Source organism: Bison bison, unplaced genomic scaffold (assembly GCF_000754665.1).
Source record: "Bison bison bison isolate TAMUID 2011002044 unplaced genomic scaffold, Bison_UMD1.0 scf7180017864236, whole genome shotgun sequence".
Lineage (NCBI taxonomy): Eukaryota > Metazoa > Chordata > Mammalia > Artiodactyla > Bovidae > Bison > Bison bison.
This window is the reverse complement of record NW_011494808.1, coordinates 374,280-390,034: the sequence shown is the minus strand read 5'-3', so window position 1 is coordinate 390,034 and position 15,755 is coordinate 374,280. Positions and strand designations below refer to the sequence as shown.

The 15,755-nt window shown below is 36.6% G+C and overlaps 1 protein-coding gene across 1 annotated transcript in view; it reads left to right on the top strand.

Moving 5' to 3' along the window:
- LOC104993209 (disintegrin and metalloproteinase domain-containing protein 18-like) overlaps positions 1–15,755 on the top strand; it is a 114,751-nt gene that overhangs the window by 33,872 nt on the left and 65,124 nt on the right. Inside the window, exons 7-10 of the mRNA XM_010846351.1 lie at positions 3,014–3,076; positions 13,668–13,739; positions 14,192–14,358; positions 15,449–15,530. Coding sequence (XP_010844653.1) covers positions 3,014–3,076; positions 13,668–13,739; positions 14,192–14,358; positions 15,449–15,530 — 384 coding nt within the window. The remainder of the gene's footprint in view (positions 1–3,013; positions 3,077–13,667; positions 13,740–14,191; positions 14,359–15,448; positions 15,531–15,755) is intronic.

Sequence of the window (15,755 nt, the reverse complement as noted above, 5' to 3'; positions counted from 1 at the left end):
CACTCATCTCACACACTAGTTAAGTAATGCTCAAAATTCTCCAAACCAGGCTTCAGCAATACATGAACTGTGAATTTCCAGATGTTCAAGCTGGTTTTGGAAAAGGCAGAGGAACCAGAGATCAAATTGCCAACATCTGCTGGATCATGGAAAAAGCAAGACAGTTCCCAAAAACATCTATTTCTGCTTTATTGACTATGCCAAAGCCTTTGACTGTGTGGATCACAATAAACTGTGGCAAATTCTTAAAGAGATGGGAATACCAGACCACATGGCCTGCCTCTTGAGAAACCTGTATGCAGGTCAGGAAGCAACAGTTAGAACTGGACATGGAACAACAGACTGATTCCAAATAGGAAAAGGAGTACGTCAAGGCTTTACATTGTCACCCTGCTTCTTTAAATTATATGCAGAGTACATCATGAGAAATGCTGGACTGGAAGAAACACAAGCTGGAATCAAGATTGCTGGGAGAAATATAAATAACCTCAGATATGCAGATGACACCACCCTTGTGGCAGAAAGTGAAGAGGGACTAAAAATAAAAATCCTCTTGATGAAAGTGAAAGTGGAGAGTGAAAAAGTTGGCTTAAAGCTCAACATTCAGAAAATGAAGATCATGGCATCCGGTCACATCACTTCATGGGAAATAGATGGGGAAACAGTGGAAACAGTGTCAGACTTTATTTTGGTGGGGCTCCAAAATCACTGCAAATGGTGACTGCAGCCATGAAATTAAAAGATGCTTACTCCTTGGAAGGAAAGTTATGTCCAACCTAGATAGCATATTGAAAAGCGGAGACATTACTTTGCCAACAAAGGTCCATCTAGTCAAGGCTATGGTTTTTCCTGTGGTCATGTATGGATGTGAGAGTTGGACTAAGAAGAAGGCTGAGCGCTGAATAACTGATCCTTTTGAACTGTGGTGTTGGAGAAGATTCTTGAGAGTCCCTTGGACTGCCAGGAGATCCAACCAGTCCATCTTAAAGGAGATCAGTCCTTGGAAGGACTGATGTTGAAGCTGAAACTCCAATACTTTGGCAACCTGATGTGAAGAGCTGACTCATTTGAAAAGACCCTGATGCGGGGAGGGATTGAGGGCAGGAGGAGAAGGGGATGACAGAGGATGAGATGGTTGGATGGCATCACCGACTCAATGGACATGAGTTTGGGTAAACTCCAGGAGTTAGTTGTGGACAGGGAAGCCTGGCATGCTGTAGTTCATGGGGTCCAAAGAGTTGGACACAACTGAGCGACTGAACTGAACTGAGGAGGGTATACCATAGGCTATAGTTTTCTGACTTCTGCTCTGGAGATACATACTGTGGTATTGGTTTATGTGTGGAACAGTGGAATACCATAGAGGGGAGGTGTAGCCATGTGCTCTTGCCCAAATGATTATATGCAAAGGTGCTAAGGTCTTTGGAAAGTAAAAAATGACGTTTTCATCAAATTATGCACAAAGATTGGATTTCCACATGGAAATCCTTATTCTAAAAAATTGAATTAGAGGGTAAACTTAAGTGTCAAACCAAACAAAATTTCTAGTAGGGGACTTAGGAAAAACCAAATTAATGAGCCAAAAGACTGTGAAAAGATGGTCAACATCATTAATTACACAGGAACTGCAAATTAAAATCTCAGTGAGTTCCCAGCACATACTTACAGGAAAGGATGCAATGCAAAAGAATGACAATACCAAATGAAGGCAAGAGTGAGGAGCAGTTGACATTAGTTCTTGGCAAAAAAAATGCAGAATGATCTAATTATTGAGTTGGCCAAAAGATCGGTTCAGATTTTTCCATTTGATGTAATGAAAAGACCTGAACAAACATTTTAGCCAACCTAATAACTTTAGAAAACAATCAAATTTTTATATTTCTATATGCATATACAGGTATCATGTCAATCAGATTTTCCAGTTCTAAACATTGAACCGAGAAAAATGAAAAACAATAAGTATCCAAAGACCTGTACATGGATATTCACATCTACATTATTTACAATAGCTAAGATGTTTAAATAATCCAAATGGTCATTAACAGTTAAATGTATTAACAAATTGTTTTATGTTTCTAAAATCTCACCCTTGGTAACAATAAAAACAAATAAATTACCAATAATCACAGCAACACGGACAAGTGCTGAGTTAAAGAAACCAGATATAGAAGAAGACATATCATATGATTTCACTTATATAAAATTCTAGGATAAGTTATTGTAACCTATGGTGAGAGAAAGCAGATCACTGGTTGCCTTGAGCCTTATAAGCTATTAACTTTATAGGGTAATGGAAACATTCTTTATTTTACTGATAGTAATGGATGCATGGTTGTATACATTGTTACCAGTTCTTGTAACTGTGTTCTTATCAAAGTATGTTTTAAAAATTGTATTTTAATGATGAAATTCAGAAGAGATATTAAGTTCCTTAGTGGCTGTTAGTCCCTTTGTAACCAAATGAAGTACAATGTAATTAATTTGAACTGTACTTAAGTAATCAAATAAAGTATAATATAATTTTAAAAAATACATGTATTTTATTGAAAGTAGGCCATGGTAAATAATTGCAAGTACAAAAATGATGACAAAATAGATGAACATTTGGGGGAAAGTTGATGGGAATTTGCTTAGCTTGAAGGTTAAATCAGGGACCTAGAAGAAGTTTTTGAGGAGAAAGAAACAAGAATCCTCCCTCGTTTTAGTGACTTTTTTTGAGGATTCTAATTATCAAGAATATAAGGCAAAAGCTTCTGATTTGTTCTCAAAATGTTTATGCAAATTCTCCCAGATTATTTACTCAGTGGGCATTGAGCCTTATATTTCTTGTAATTATATCTTTACATGTTTGCATCTGTAACTATAATCTATCTATCTATCTATCTATACCTGTGTGTGTGTGTATATAAATACATATATATATATACATATATATAATTGTATAATATACATGATAATTACAAACAAGATAAGATTTTTAAAATCTTATCAATTCATGTCCTCTGTTTTGCAGAAAGATTCAGGTGTGCTGTTGAAAAGAGTTCTGAAAATACATGTCATTATTGATAAAGCTTTGGTAAGCATTATTGATACATTTTCCTTATACCTTTTTGTTTAAATTGAAAAGGAATATAAAGATAATCTTTGCAATGCAGAAATACATTACTCTGTTCAAAATATATGTATCAGTGTGACAGGACATAAAGACATGTTATCAGTTGGCTTTCCAATGACATAAGGGGATCAATAGCAATATTTATTAGAACTAATGTAAATTTTTGTATGTAAGGGGAGATCTAGTAATCTGTTGGATTATAACTAGTTGCATATATTTCTGGGTTCACCCCCAAATTGTGGCAAAACACTTCCTTAAGTCAATTTTCATTTTAAAGTGTTTTATTTATTACTAAATTGAAGAAGATCCTTTTATTAAACATAATCTTTTATAAGAATATTTTGTGCTGTGTAATTGCTTGGGTATTCTGGTGGAAATAATCATTTTTTAGATGGCTATAGTAGTTTTATTCATATTAATAAAACTTGGAAAGAACATAGATTTTCTTTAGTAAGTGAGTGGATAAGTTGTGGTACATTCAGACAGTGTGATATTATTTAATGCTAAAAAATTAAAAAAATTAACTGCTAATTAACTATGAAAAACATAATGTTGGTGAGAGGGAGGCTATGATTTGATGGTAAACATTCTGTAGAACACACTGGGTAAATATCTAGTAAATTGTAAAGGGAGAAGAATAATACATAGGAACACATTTGATTTTGGAACTTTTCATTTATACAATTAGTTTTAGCAAACACTTAAAGAAAATAAGTTTAAAAAAAAAACCTGTTTTGTCCATTATTACTAGTAATTTTGTATAAGTCAGTAAGTGTCATGATATTCTAGAATTTTTGCATAAAATGAAATTTTCAAATCTTTAAATAACTTTTATAAAAGCAATAATAGAACATGATGACATCAGCTCTGGGATCCCTGGCCCCTCCAACCGGGCTCCAGGCCCCAGCTCTGCCTATTAACAGCTAGGCACTAGCCCCAGGACCAGGCTTCACCCAGCAGTGGAAGTGCCATGGCCTTGGAATGTTCTGCACCTTGACTCCATACAGCACTGAGCCAGCACTATCCCAGAGCTCCCTGGAGTTTCACAGTCAGCTGCCTTATGACCTGGTCCTGCCAACCAGCACCTGGCAGCCAATGCATGAGGCAGAACTGCCAACCAACTGGACCAGGGGGCAAACAAGACTAACAGACCTCTCACCTAGTCAGCCTTCAGCAACAGAAAAACCCACACAGCCACACAGGGGTAGCCACTAGAGTATACACCAAAGGTGATGAAAGTTGGATCGGTTGCTGAAACACACAATGCCTGCAAAAGGCCACTTCCCAGCGTTAAGAAGTACAACCAACCTACCAGGTACATACAAATGCAAATACTTAGATAGACATGTTCCTCCCCAGCGTTAAGAAGTACAACCAACCTACCAGGTACATACAAATGCAAATACTTAGATAGACATGTTCCAGATGAAGCAACAAGAAAAAAGCCCCAAAGAATGTTTAAGTGAAATGGAGATAGGCAACCTACTCGAGAAAGAGGTTAGGGTAGTGCTTGTAAAGATGATCAAAAAACTCAGAAGAAGAATGCATACACAGAGCAAGAAAATATTAATATGAAGAACAACCAAACATAGATGAAGAATACAACACTGAAATGAAAAATACCCGTGAAGGTACCAATAGGAGACTAAATGATACAGAAGCATGGATCAGTGAGCTGGAAGACAGTGTAATGGAAATTACTGATGTCGAACAGAAAAAAGAAAGAATGACAAGAAATGAGAACCTTGAAAGAGAACTCTGGGACAACATTAAGCACATTAATATGTGCATTATAGGCCCCCCAAAAGGAGAAGAGAGAGATAGTAATTAAAATGACAAAAGTTAACAATGAAAAGAGGACACTGAAAGCAGGAAAAGAAAAACAACAAAAAGAACATCCATAGAGCTATCAGCTGACTTTTCAGTAGAAACTCTGCAGTCCAGAAGGGAGTGGCAGGCACAAAGTATTTAACATGCCGAAAGTGAAAAATCTACAACCAAGAATACTCTATCCAGCAAGGCTCTTCAAATTTGATTTAGAGATCAAAATTTTTATAGACAAGTAAAACTTAAAGAGTTCAGGAACTAGCATTACAAGAAATGTTAGAGCAGTTTTACTAAGATGAACGAAAAGTCCAAAACTGGAAATACAAAAATTATGAAAGGAAAAGCTCACTAGTGGGAGCAAACATACAGTAAATGTAGGAAATCATCTCACGTGCAAAGCTGGAAGGAAGGTAGGAAGAATCTTGTCTTTTAACAAAAGCATCTATATCTATAATAAGGGGTTAGGAGATACTTAAATTAGATGTAAAATAAGATATTAAAAGCAGTAATTGCGAGGGGAGGAGAATATACATACATGGTTGTTAAAAATGTATTTGAAATGTATTTATTGTTAAAAATGTATTTGAAACGTATTTAAGAGATCAACAACTTAATCATATATAAACACATATGTGTATGTATAGATTGTTACATAAAAACATCAAGGTAACTGCAAAAATGTATACTATATACACACAAGAAAAGTAAAAGATTCCCAAATATAATATTAAGGTAGTCATCAAATCATATGAGAAGGGAACAAAAGAAGAAGAAAGGAACAAAAAAGACCTACAGAAAGAAATCCAAAGCAATGCACAAAATGGAAATGTGAACACACATATCAATAATTACTTTAAATGGAAATGAACTAAATGCTCCAAGAAAAAAGAAATAGAGTAGTTAGATGGATACATGACAAGACTCATATATGCACTGCCGAGAAGCAACTCACTTCAGATCTAAAGACTCACAGACAGAAAGTGAGGGAGTGGAAAAAGGTATTCCATGCAAAAGGAAATCGAAAAAAAGTCAGGGTACCAATACTTATATCTAACAAAATAGATTTGAAAAAGAGGTTGTTACAAGAGACAAGGACACTGCATAATGATAGGGATCAATCCAAGAAGAAGGTATAACAAATGTATATATCTGTGCACCCAGCATAGAAGCATCCAAAACCATACAGTAAATATTAATGGACATAAAAGGGGAAATTAACAGTAACTCAATAACAGTAGGCAATTTAGCACCTCACTTACATCAATGGACAGATCATCCAGACAGAAAATCAATAAGAAATCAAAAGCCTTAAATGACACATTCTATATATATGGAACATTCCATCCAAAAGATGCAGATTGCAAATTTTTCCAACTGCACATGGCACATTGTACAGAATAGATCACATGATAGCCTATGAAATCAGCCTTGGTAAATTTCAGAAATCATGCCAAGCATCATTTCTGAACACATGCAATGAGACTAGAAATGAACTACAAGAAAAATACTCCAAAACAAAAACTAAACACATAGAGACTAAGCAATGTACTGCTTAATATCAATGGGTCAACACAAAATCAAATCTCTGCCTGGAGACAAATGAAAACACAACCATCCATAAATCTTAGATACAACAAAAGCATTTCTAAGAGAGAAGTTTTTCACACAGGTTTTGATACAGGCTTATCTCAGGAAACAAGAAAAATCTCAGATAAACAACCTAACTTTACACCTAAGGGAATTAGTAAAAGAACAAATAAAACTCAAAATTAGTAGAAGGATAGAAATCATAAATAACAGAACTGAAACTAATGAAATAGGTACTAAAAGAAGAATAGAAGAGAGGCAGACTAATCAAGGAAAACATCTATTTCTGCTTTATTGACTATGCCAAAGCCTTTGACTGTGTGGATCACAATAAACAGTGGAAAATTCTGAAAGAGATGGGAATAACAGACCACCATACCTGCCTCTTGAGAAAACTATATGCAGGTCAGGAAGCAACAGTTAGAACTGGACATGGAACAACAGACTGGTTCCAAATAGGAAAAGGAGTACGTGAAGGCTGTATATTGTCACCCTGCTTATTTAACTTATATGCAGAGTACATCATGAGAAACGCTGGGCTGGAAGAAACACAAGCTGGAATCAAGATTTCCAGGAGAAATATCAATAACCTCAGATATGCAGATGACACCACCCTTATGGCAGAAAGTGAAGAACTACTAAAGAGCCTCTTGATGAAAGTGAAAGAGGAGAGTGAAAAAGTTGGCTTAAAGCTCAACATTCAGAAAATGAAGATCATGGCATCTGGTCCCATCACTTCATGGCAAATAGATGGGGAAACAGTGGAAACAGTGTCAGACTTTATTTGGGGGGGGGGCTCCAAAATCACTGCAGATGGTGACTGCAGCCATGAAATTAAAAGACGCTTACTCCTTGGAAGGAAAGTTATGACCAACCTAGATAGCATATTCAAAAGCAGAGACATTACTTTGCCAACAAAGGTCCATCTAGTCAAGGCTAAGGTTTGTCCTGTGGTCATGTATGGATGTGAAAGTTGAACTGTGAAGAAGGCTGAGCACCGAAGAATTGATGCTTTTGAACTGTGGTGTTGGAGAAGACTCTTGAGAGTCCCTTGGCCTGCAAGGAGATCAAACCAGTCCATTCTGAAGGAGATCAGCCCTGGGATTACTTTGGAAGGAATGATGCTAAAGTTGAAACTCCAGTACTTTGGACACCTCATGCGAAGAGTTGACTCCTTGGAAAAGACTCTAATGCTGGGAGGGATTGGGGGCAGGAGGAGAAGGGGACGACAGAGGATGAGATGGCTGGATGGCATCACTGACTCGATGGACATGAGTCTGAGTGAACTCCGGGAGTTGGTGATGGACAGGGAGGCCTGGCGTGCTGCGATTCATGGGGTCGCAAAGAGTCAGACACGACTGAGCGACTGAACTGAACTGAACTGAATCAAGGAAAAAGAAGAGAGGTCCCAAGTCAATACAATAAGAAATGAAAGAGCAGATTTACAACAAACACCAAGAAACATAAAAGATCATAAGAGACTACTCTGAACAACTATATACCAATAAAATGCACCACTTGGAAGACATGGGAAAATTCTTAAAAATGGACAATCTCCCAAGACTGAATCAGGAAGAAATACAAAATGTGAACAGAATAATTACAAGTAATGAAATTGAATCTGCAATTATAAAACTCCCAAAAAACAAACATTTATGGCTTTACAGGTGAATTTCCCCAAAAACTTAAGAGAAGAGTTAGCATCTATCCTACTCAAACTATTCCAAAAAATTGCAGAGGATGGAACCATTCTGAACTTATTCCATGGGGACATCATCAACCTGACAGGAAAGTCAGAAAAAGATATCATGAAAAAAAGAAGAAAAGAAAATTGCAGGGATTCCCTGGTAATTCAGTTCAGTTCAGTCACTCAGTCATGTCCAACTCTTTGTGACACCATGGACTACAGAACACCAGGCTTCCCTGTCCATCACTAATGACCGAAGCTTACTCAAACTCATGTCCATCTAGTCAGTGATGCTGTCCAACCATCTCATCACCTGTCGTGCCCTTCTCCTCCCGTCTTCAATCTTTCCCAGCATCAGGGTCTTTCCTAGTGAGTCAATTCTTCACATCAGATGACCAAAGTATTGGAGTTTCAGCTTCAACATCAGCCCTTCCAATGAATAGTCAGGACTAATTTCTTTCAGGATAGACTGGTTGGATGTCTTTGCAGTCCAAGGGACTCTCAACAGTCTTCTCCAACACCACAGTTCAAAAGCATCAATTCTTCGGCACTCAGCTTTCTTTATAGTCCAACTTTCACCTCCATTGTTGACTATTGCAAAAACCATAGCTTTGACTAGATGGACTTTGCTAATAATGCCTCTGGTGTTTAATATGCTGTCTAGGCTGATCATAGCTTTCCTTCCAATGAGCAAGCATCTTAATTTCATAGCTGCAGTCACCATCTGCAGTGATTTTGGAGCCCAAGCCAGTAAAGCTTTTCACTGTTTCCATTGTTTCCCCATCTATTTGCCATGAAGTGATGGGACCGGATGCCATGATCTTAGTTTTTTGAATGTTGAGTTTCAAGCCATCTTTTTTACTCTCCCCTTTCACTTTCATCAAGAGGCTCTTTAGTTCTTCTTCGCCTTCTGCCATAAGGGTAGTTTCATCTGCTTATCTGAGGTTATTGATATTTCTCCTGGAAATCTTGTTTGCAGCTTGTGCTTCATCCAGGCTAGCATTTCGCATGATGTACTCTGAATATAAGTTAAATAAGCAGGGTGACAATATGCAGCCTTGACGTACTCCTTTCCCAATTTGGAACCAGTCTATTGTTCAATGTCCAGTTCTAACTGTTGCTCCTTGAGCTGCATACAGATTTCTCAGGAGCCAGGTCAGGTGGTCTGGTAATCCATTTGTTTCAGAATTTTCCACAGTTTATTGTGATCCACACAGTCCAAGGCTTTGGCATAGACAATAAAGCAGAAATAGATGTTTTTCTGGAACTCTCTTGCTTTTTCAATGATCAGTGGATGTTGGCAGTTTGATCTCTGGTTCCTCTGCCTTCTCTAAAACCAGCCTGAACCTCTGGAAGTTCACGGTTCATGTACTGTTGAAGCCTGGCTTGGAGAATTTTGAGCATTATCTTACTAGCGTGTGAGATAAGTGCAATTGTGCAGTAGTTTAAACATTCTTTGGCATTGCCTTTCTTTGGGATTGGAATGAAAACTGACCTTTTCCAGTCCTGTGGCACTGCTGAGTTTTCCAAATTTGCTGGCATATTGAGTGTAGCACTTTCACAGCATCATCTTTTAGGACTTGAAATAGCTCATGTGGAATTATATCACCTCCACTAGCTCTGTTCGTAGTGATGCTTCCTAAGGCCCACTTGATTTTGTATTCCAGGATATCTGGCTCTAGGTGAGTGACAATACCGTTGTGATTATCTGGGTCATGACAATCTATTTTGTATAGTTCCTCTGTGTATTCTTGCCACCTCTTCTTAATATATCTGCTTCTCTTAGGTCCATACCATTGCTGTCCTTTATTGTGCCCATCTTTGCATGAAATGTTCCCTTGGTATCTCTAATTTTTAAGACGAGATCTCTAGTCTTTTCCATTCTATTGTTTTCCTCTTTTTTCTTTGCATTGATCACTGAGGAAGGTTTTCTTATCTCTCCTTGCTATTCTTTGGAACTCTGCATTCAAATGGGTATATCTTTCCTTTTCTCCTTTGTCTTTAGCTTCTTTTCTTTTCATAGCTATTTGTAAGGCCTCCTCAGACAACCATTTTGCCTTTTTGCATTTCTTTTTCTTGGGATGGTCTTAATCACTGCCTCCTGTACAATTTCACAAGCCTCCACCCCTAGTTTTCCAGGCACTCTCTCTATCAGATCTAACCCCTTGAATATATTTGTCACTTCCACTGTATAATCATAAGGGACTTGATTTAGGTCATACCTGAATGGTCTGGTGGTTTTCCCTACTTTCTAAAATTTAAGTCTGAATTTGGCAACAAGGAGTTCATGATCTGAGCTACAGTCAGCTCCCAGTCTTGTTTTTTTCTGACTGTATAGAGCTTCTCCATGTTTGGCTGCAAAGAATATAATCAATCTGATTTTGGTGTTGACCATCTGGTCATGTCCATGTGTTGAGTCTTCTTTTATGTTGGAAGAGGGTGTTTGCTATGACCTGTGCGTTCTTTGGCAAAACTCTGTTAGCCTTTGCCCTACTTTGTTTTGTACTCCAAGGCCAAATTTGCCTGTTACTCCAGGTATCTCTTGACTTCCTACTTTTGCATTCCAATCTCCTATAATGAAAAGGATATCGTTTTGGGGTGTTAGCTGTAGAAGGTCTTGTAGGTCTTCAACTTCAGCTTCTTCAGCATTACTGGTTGGGCCATAGACTTGGATTACTGTGATATCGAATGGTTACTGGTACTTCAGTGGATAAGAATTCACCTGCCAATGCAGGGAACGTGTGTTCAGTCCCTGCTCTGGGAACATCCCATGTCTTCGAGCAACTAAGCCAGCAAGCCTCAACTACTGAGCCCACATCTTGGAACTACTGAAGCCTGCTGGCCGAGAGCCTGTGCTCTGCAACAAGAGAAGCCACCACAATCAGAAGCCTACACACTGCAGAGAAACTCCATGCATAGCAATGAAGATCCAACATAGCCACAAATAAATCTTTTTTAAAAAAGAAAATAGCAAGCCAATACCACTGATAAACATAGATGCAAAAATTCTCAACAAAATGTTAGCAAACCAGTTTCAACACTATATTAAAAGGATCATACACCACATTTCACCACAGTGAAATTTATCCCAGAGATGCAACGGTTTTTCAGTATCCACAAAAAAAATTAGTGTGGTACACCTACAGATGGCCAACAGATACATAATAACCATATGATCATCTCAGTAGATACAGAAAAAGATTTTTACAAAATTCAACTTCCATGTATGATAAAAAAAAACTCTATAGAAAAGAGGCATAAATAAAATGGTCCTCAACATAATATAGCTCATGTATGACAAACCCACACCTAATATCATACTTAATGGTGAAAAGCTGAAAGCACTTCCTTGAAGATAAGGAACAATACAAGCATGTCTTTGCTTGCAAATTTTATTCAACATAGTGCTGAAAGTCCTTGCCTTAGTAATCAGTAAAGAAAAGGAAATAGAATCCAACTTGGGAAGGAAGAAAGAGAATAGTCAATGTTTTCAGATGACGTGATACTATACATAGAAAATCCTAAAGTGAAAAGAAATGAAGTCACTCAGTCATGCCCAACTCTTTGCTCCCCTATGGACTGTAGCCTACCAGGCTCCTCCGTCCATGGGATTTTCCAGGCAAGAGTACTGGAGTGGGTTACCATTTCCTTCTCCAGAAAATCCTAAAGACAACACCAAAAACTACTAAAGCTAATCAATGTATTGGTAAAGATGCTGGATGCAAAATTAATATACAGAAATTTGTTGCATTTCTGTCTACTAACAATGAACTATCAGAAGGAGAAATTAAGAAGACTATCTCCTTTACTATTGCATCAGAAAGAATAATACCTAGGAAAAAAATCTAAAGTAAAAGACTTGTACCTAAACAGATGGAAAGACACAGTGTTTTCATAGATCTCAGGAATTACTGTTGTTGAAGTGCCCGTACTCCCAAGGCTATTTAAGGATTAAGTGTAACCCCTGTCAAAATACCAATGGCATTTTTCATGAAACTAGAACAAGTAATTCTAAAACTTGTATGGAAACAAAAAGATCTCAAATAGCCAAATCGATATTGAGAAATAACAGAAGAAAGTATCACACTGTGTGACTTTAGACTATACCACTAAGCTGCAGTAATCAAAATAGTATGATACAAGAATAAACACAGACACATAGGTCTATGGAGTTGAATAAAGAGCCCAGATATAAACGCATGCACTTATGGCCAATCTACAACAAAGGAGGTAAGACTATACATTGAAGAAAAAAGCAGTCCTAAAAATAAGTGATGCTGGGAAGACAAGACACCTATGTATGTAGGACTGAAAGTAGAACATTTTCTCACACCATTTACAAAAATAAATTCAAAATGAAATAAGGACTTAATGTAAGACAGGAAACCATATTACTCCTGGAATAAAATATAGGCAGAACACTCTCAGTCATTAATCATAACAGTGTTATTTTATCTGTCTCCTCAGGCAAAGAAAGTGAAAGGAAAAATAAGCAAATAGTAACTACTTAAAAGCTTTTGCACAGCAAAGGAAACAATAAACAAATGAAAAGACAGCCTGTAGAATGGGAAAAGAGTAGTTGTCAATTATGACTGATAAAGGGTTAATATCCAAACTATATAAACAGTTCATACAACTCAATATCAAAAACAACCCAATTTAAAAGTGTGCAATATTGTAAAGTAATTAGCCTCCAATTAAAATAAATAAATTTAAAAAAACATAAAAGGAAGTATATACAAAGAAAATAAATAAAAGTGTGCAAGAGAACCGAATAGACAGTTTTTAAGGAAGACCTACAGATGGTTAATAAGCACAGAAAAGATGTTCAACATCTCTGCAATGCAAATCAGAACTACTAAAAGATATCGCTTCACACTTATCCGAATGGCTATAATCAAATAAGCCACAAATAACAATTGTTGCCAAGGATGTGAATAAAAAGGAACCCTTATTAATTATGCAATCTTGGAATCTTAACTTTTGATCCTAAATAACTACATGTGTAAAGAGGAATATAATCATCACCATCTCATTTTAATATTGTCATTGTTTAGTCAGTCACTAAGTCATATCCAACTGTTTTGCAACCCCGTGGACTGTAGCCCCTCCAGGCTCCTCTGTCCATGGGATTTCCAGGCAAGAATGCTGGAGTGAGTTGCCATTTCCCTCTGCAGGGGATCTTCCTGACCCAGGGATCAAACCCACATCTCCTGCATTGGCAGGTAGATTCTTTAGTACTGAGCAAGTTGGGAAGCCCTATTTTGTATTATTGGTTACTATATAATGTCCCTAGGTTTAAGTCTAGAACTTATTAAGTACTTGTTAAGTCTTAATTATAATTTTGTCTTTTTGTTTGCATGCTGCATTATTTTACCATTTTTATATCCATTGAAATGTGGTAGTTTAGTCATTTTCACTGATGACTAAAAAATAAAATTTGCCTTTCAGTATCATTATATGGGTTCTGAAGTGGCACTTGCATCTGAGAAAATTATCTATGTTTTTAGTCTAATCAACACTGTGAGTATTTACGTTTCATATTTAAATAAGAAGCATTCATGTAAATACAGTAGCATTGTTTGAATAACTAGCATGTGCACTTTTTAAAATACTCATGTACTTATTTGGCTGCATTGGTTCTCAGTTGCCGCACTTGGGTTTGTTCCTCGTGCCTCACTGGCTCAATAGTTGCCATGCATGGTCTTTGTTCCTCTGCAGCATGTGGGATCTTCCTGGACCAGAAATGGAATCCACGACCCTACAGGGAAAAGCAGATTCTTAACTACAGCCCACCAGTGAAGTCTGACATGTGCAATTTTATAAAATGTATACTCCTTCAAACTAGCTTATTCCACCAGTGAATTTCATCTGAAAAAATTATAGTTAATCAGATATATTGGCATTGCATATAAATGTATAGTATTATATTTATGATTACTTATAGCCATATATCATGAATCTCCTATTTTTAGATGTATTCTCAGCTTCAAGTGTCTGTTATATTAACTTCTCTGGAAATCTGGTCAGATCTAAATAAGATTTCAACTGATGGGGATGCACATGATGTACTACAAAGATTTGTGTCCTGGAGAGAAAAATCTTTATTACAAAGCTCCCATGATTTGGCATACTTATTAATGTAAGTAATTTATTTTCATTGGTATAAAGTTTATCAAACTATTTGTAAGTGAACTATCAAAATTGTACACAAAATTTATTATTTAGAATAAAAAAGATAGCTCAAAAAATGACTATGTGAGTACTGTGTTGGCAGAATGCAAACTATAAATCTGATGATTCAATGTAAGACACTAAAGCATGGTAGGCCTGAGTGGTCTGCTTACTTGAGTGGTCTGCTTACTTCTGAGTTTAAAGAACTGAAAATATGGAAAGCCTTGGGAAAATATAGGGCCTGTATGGTTTTAAAGAATTTCACAGAGGTAAATAACCAAGACCAGCATTTTAACATTAAATAAAGCATACATTAGTTAACAGAATGCAATAAATCCATATAAATCTGCTTACATTAGAAAACGTAGGTATGGTAATGTGGCGATCTTATGGAATTTCTATCCTGACCTAAGGTGTAGCTATTTAGCTGCTTGCACTGTAACTTTCAAGAGTCTTTCTATATACTGATTTGATTATTTTGGATGGAAAAAAACCAAAAACATGATTCCAAAAGGCCTTAAGTAATATGGATACATCTATAAATCTCTGGTGTCTCTGTGGAATTTAAGGTCAGGTGTGGAGGTTCAGGAGCAGCTTTAACTAAGGATTAACGTGTGTGTGGACACTTAATGCATCCCATCTCTGTTTTTCCTGATGACTGTGCTGCACACTTTTTCTCTTTCATCCTCCAATCCAACACTTTTTATGCCATCTGAGGTTTTACTACATGCAAATTCATGGCAGTAATCTATCCTGACTTTTATGTCTTAGGACTTTGTCCATCCAGTGTTGACAGCAATGGAGATTAATTTCTGGAAGGATGAGGCACTGCTGGATTTTAAGCTGTGCATCATACAATGTCAAAGTTGACTTTTGAACTTAATTTGGAGGCACCAGGGGAGACTACCGAAATACAAAATGATTGAGAGCATTAGACATGATACACAATATTCATGTTTTAAAGAACGCAGCTTTATTGAGGAATCTAATTCTTAAAGATCATTAAGTTATTAATAATTTAAAGTGCATTTATCCACAAGGAAAACGTTATTATTTAGTTACAGGGACCATCCTAATTATGTAGGAGCAACATATCATGGAATGGCATGTGATCCAAAGTTTGCTGCAGGACTTGCTCTGGTATGTCCCTTCTCTTCAGTAATTATATCATGTTTTGAAAGTTAATATCTTCTTTAAGAACAAAAATGTGTATAGTATATCTAACATCTTATTAAATTAATATTTTAATACAGTGCTGTATTTTTTACTTTAAACCTCACATTGTCATTTTTAATTTTTTTTATTTTCTTAAAATACACATTATGTAAAACTGACCATCTTAAGTATTATATGTTCACTGTGCAG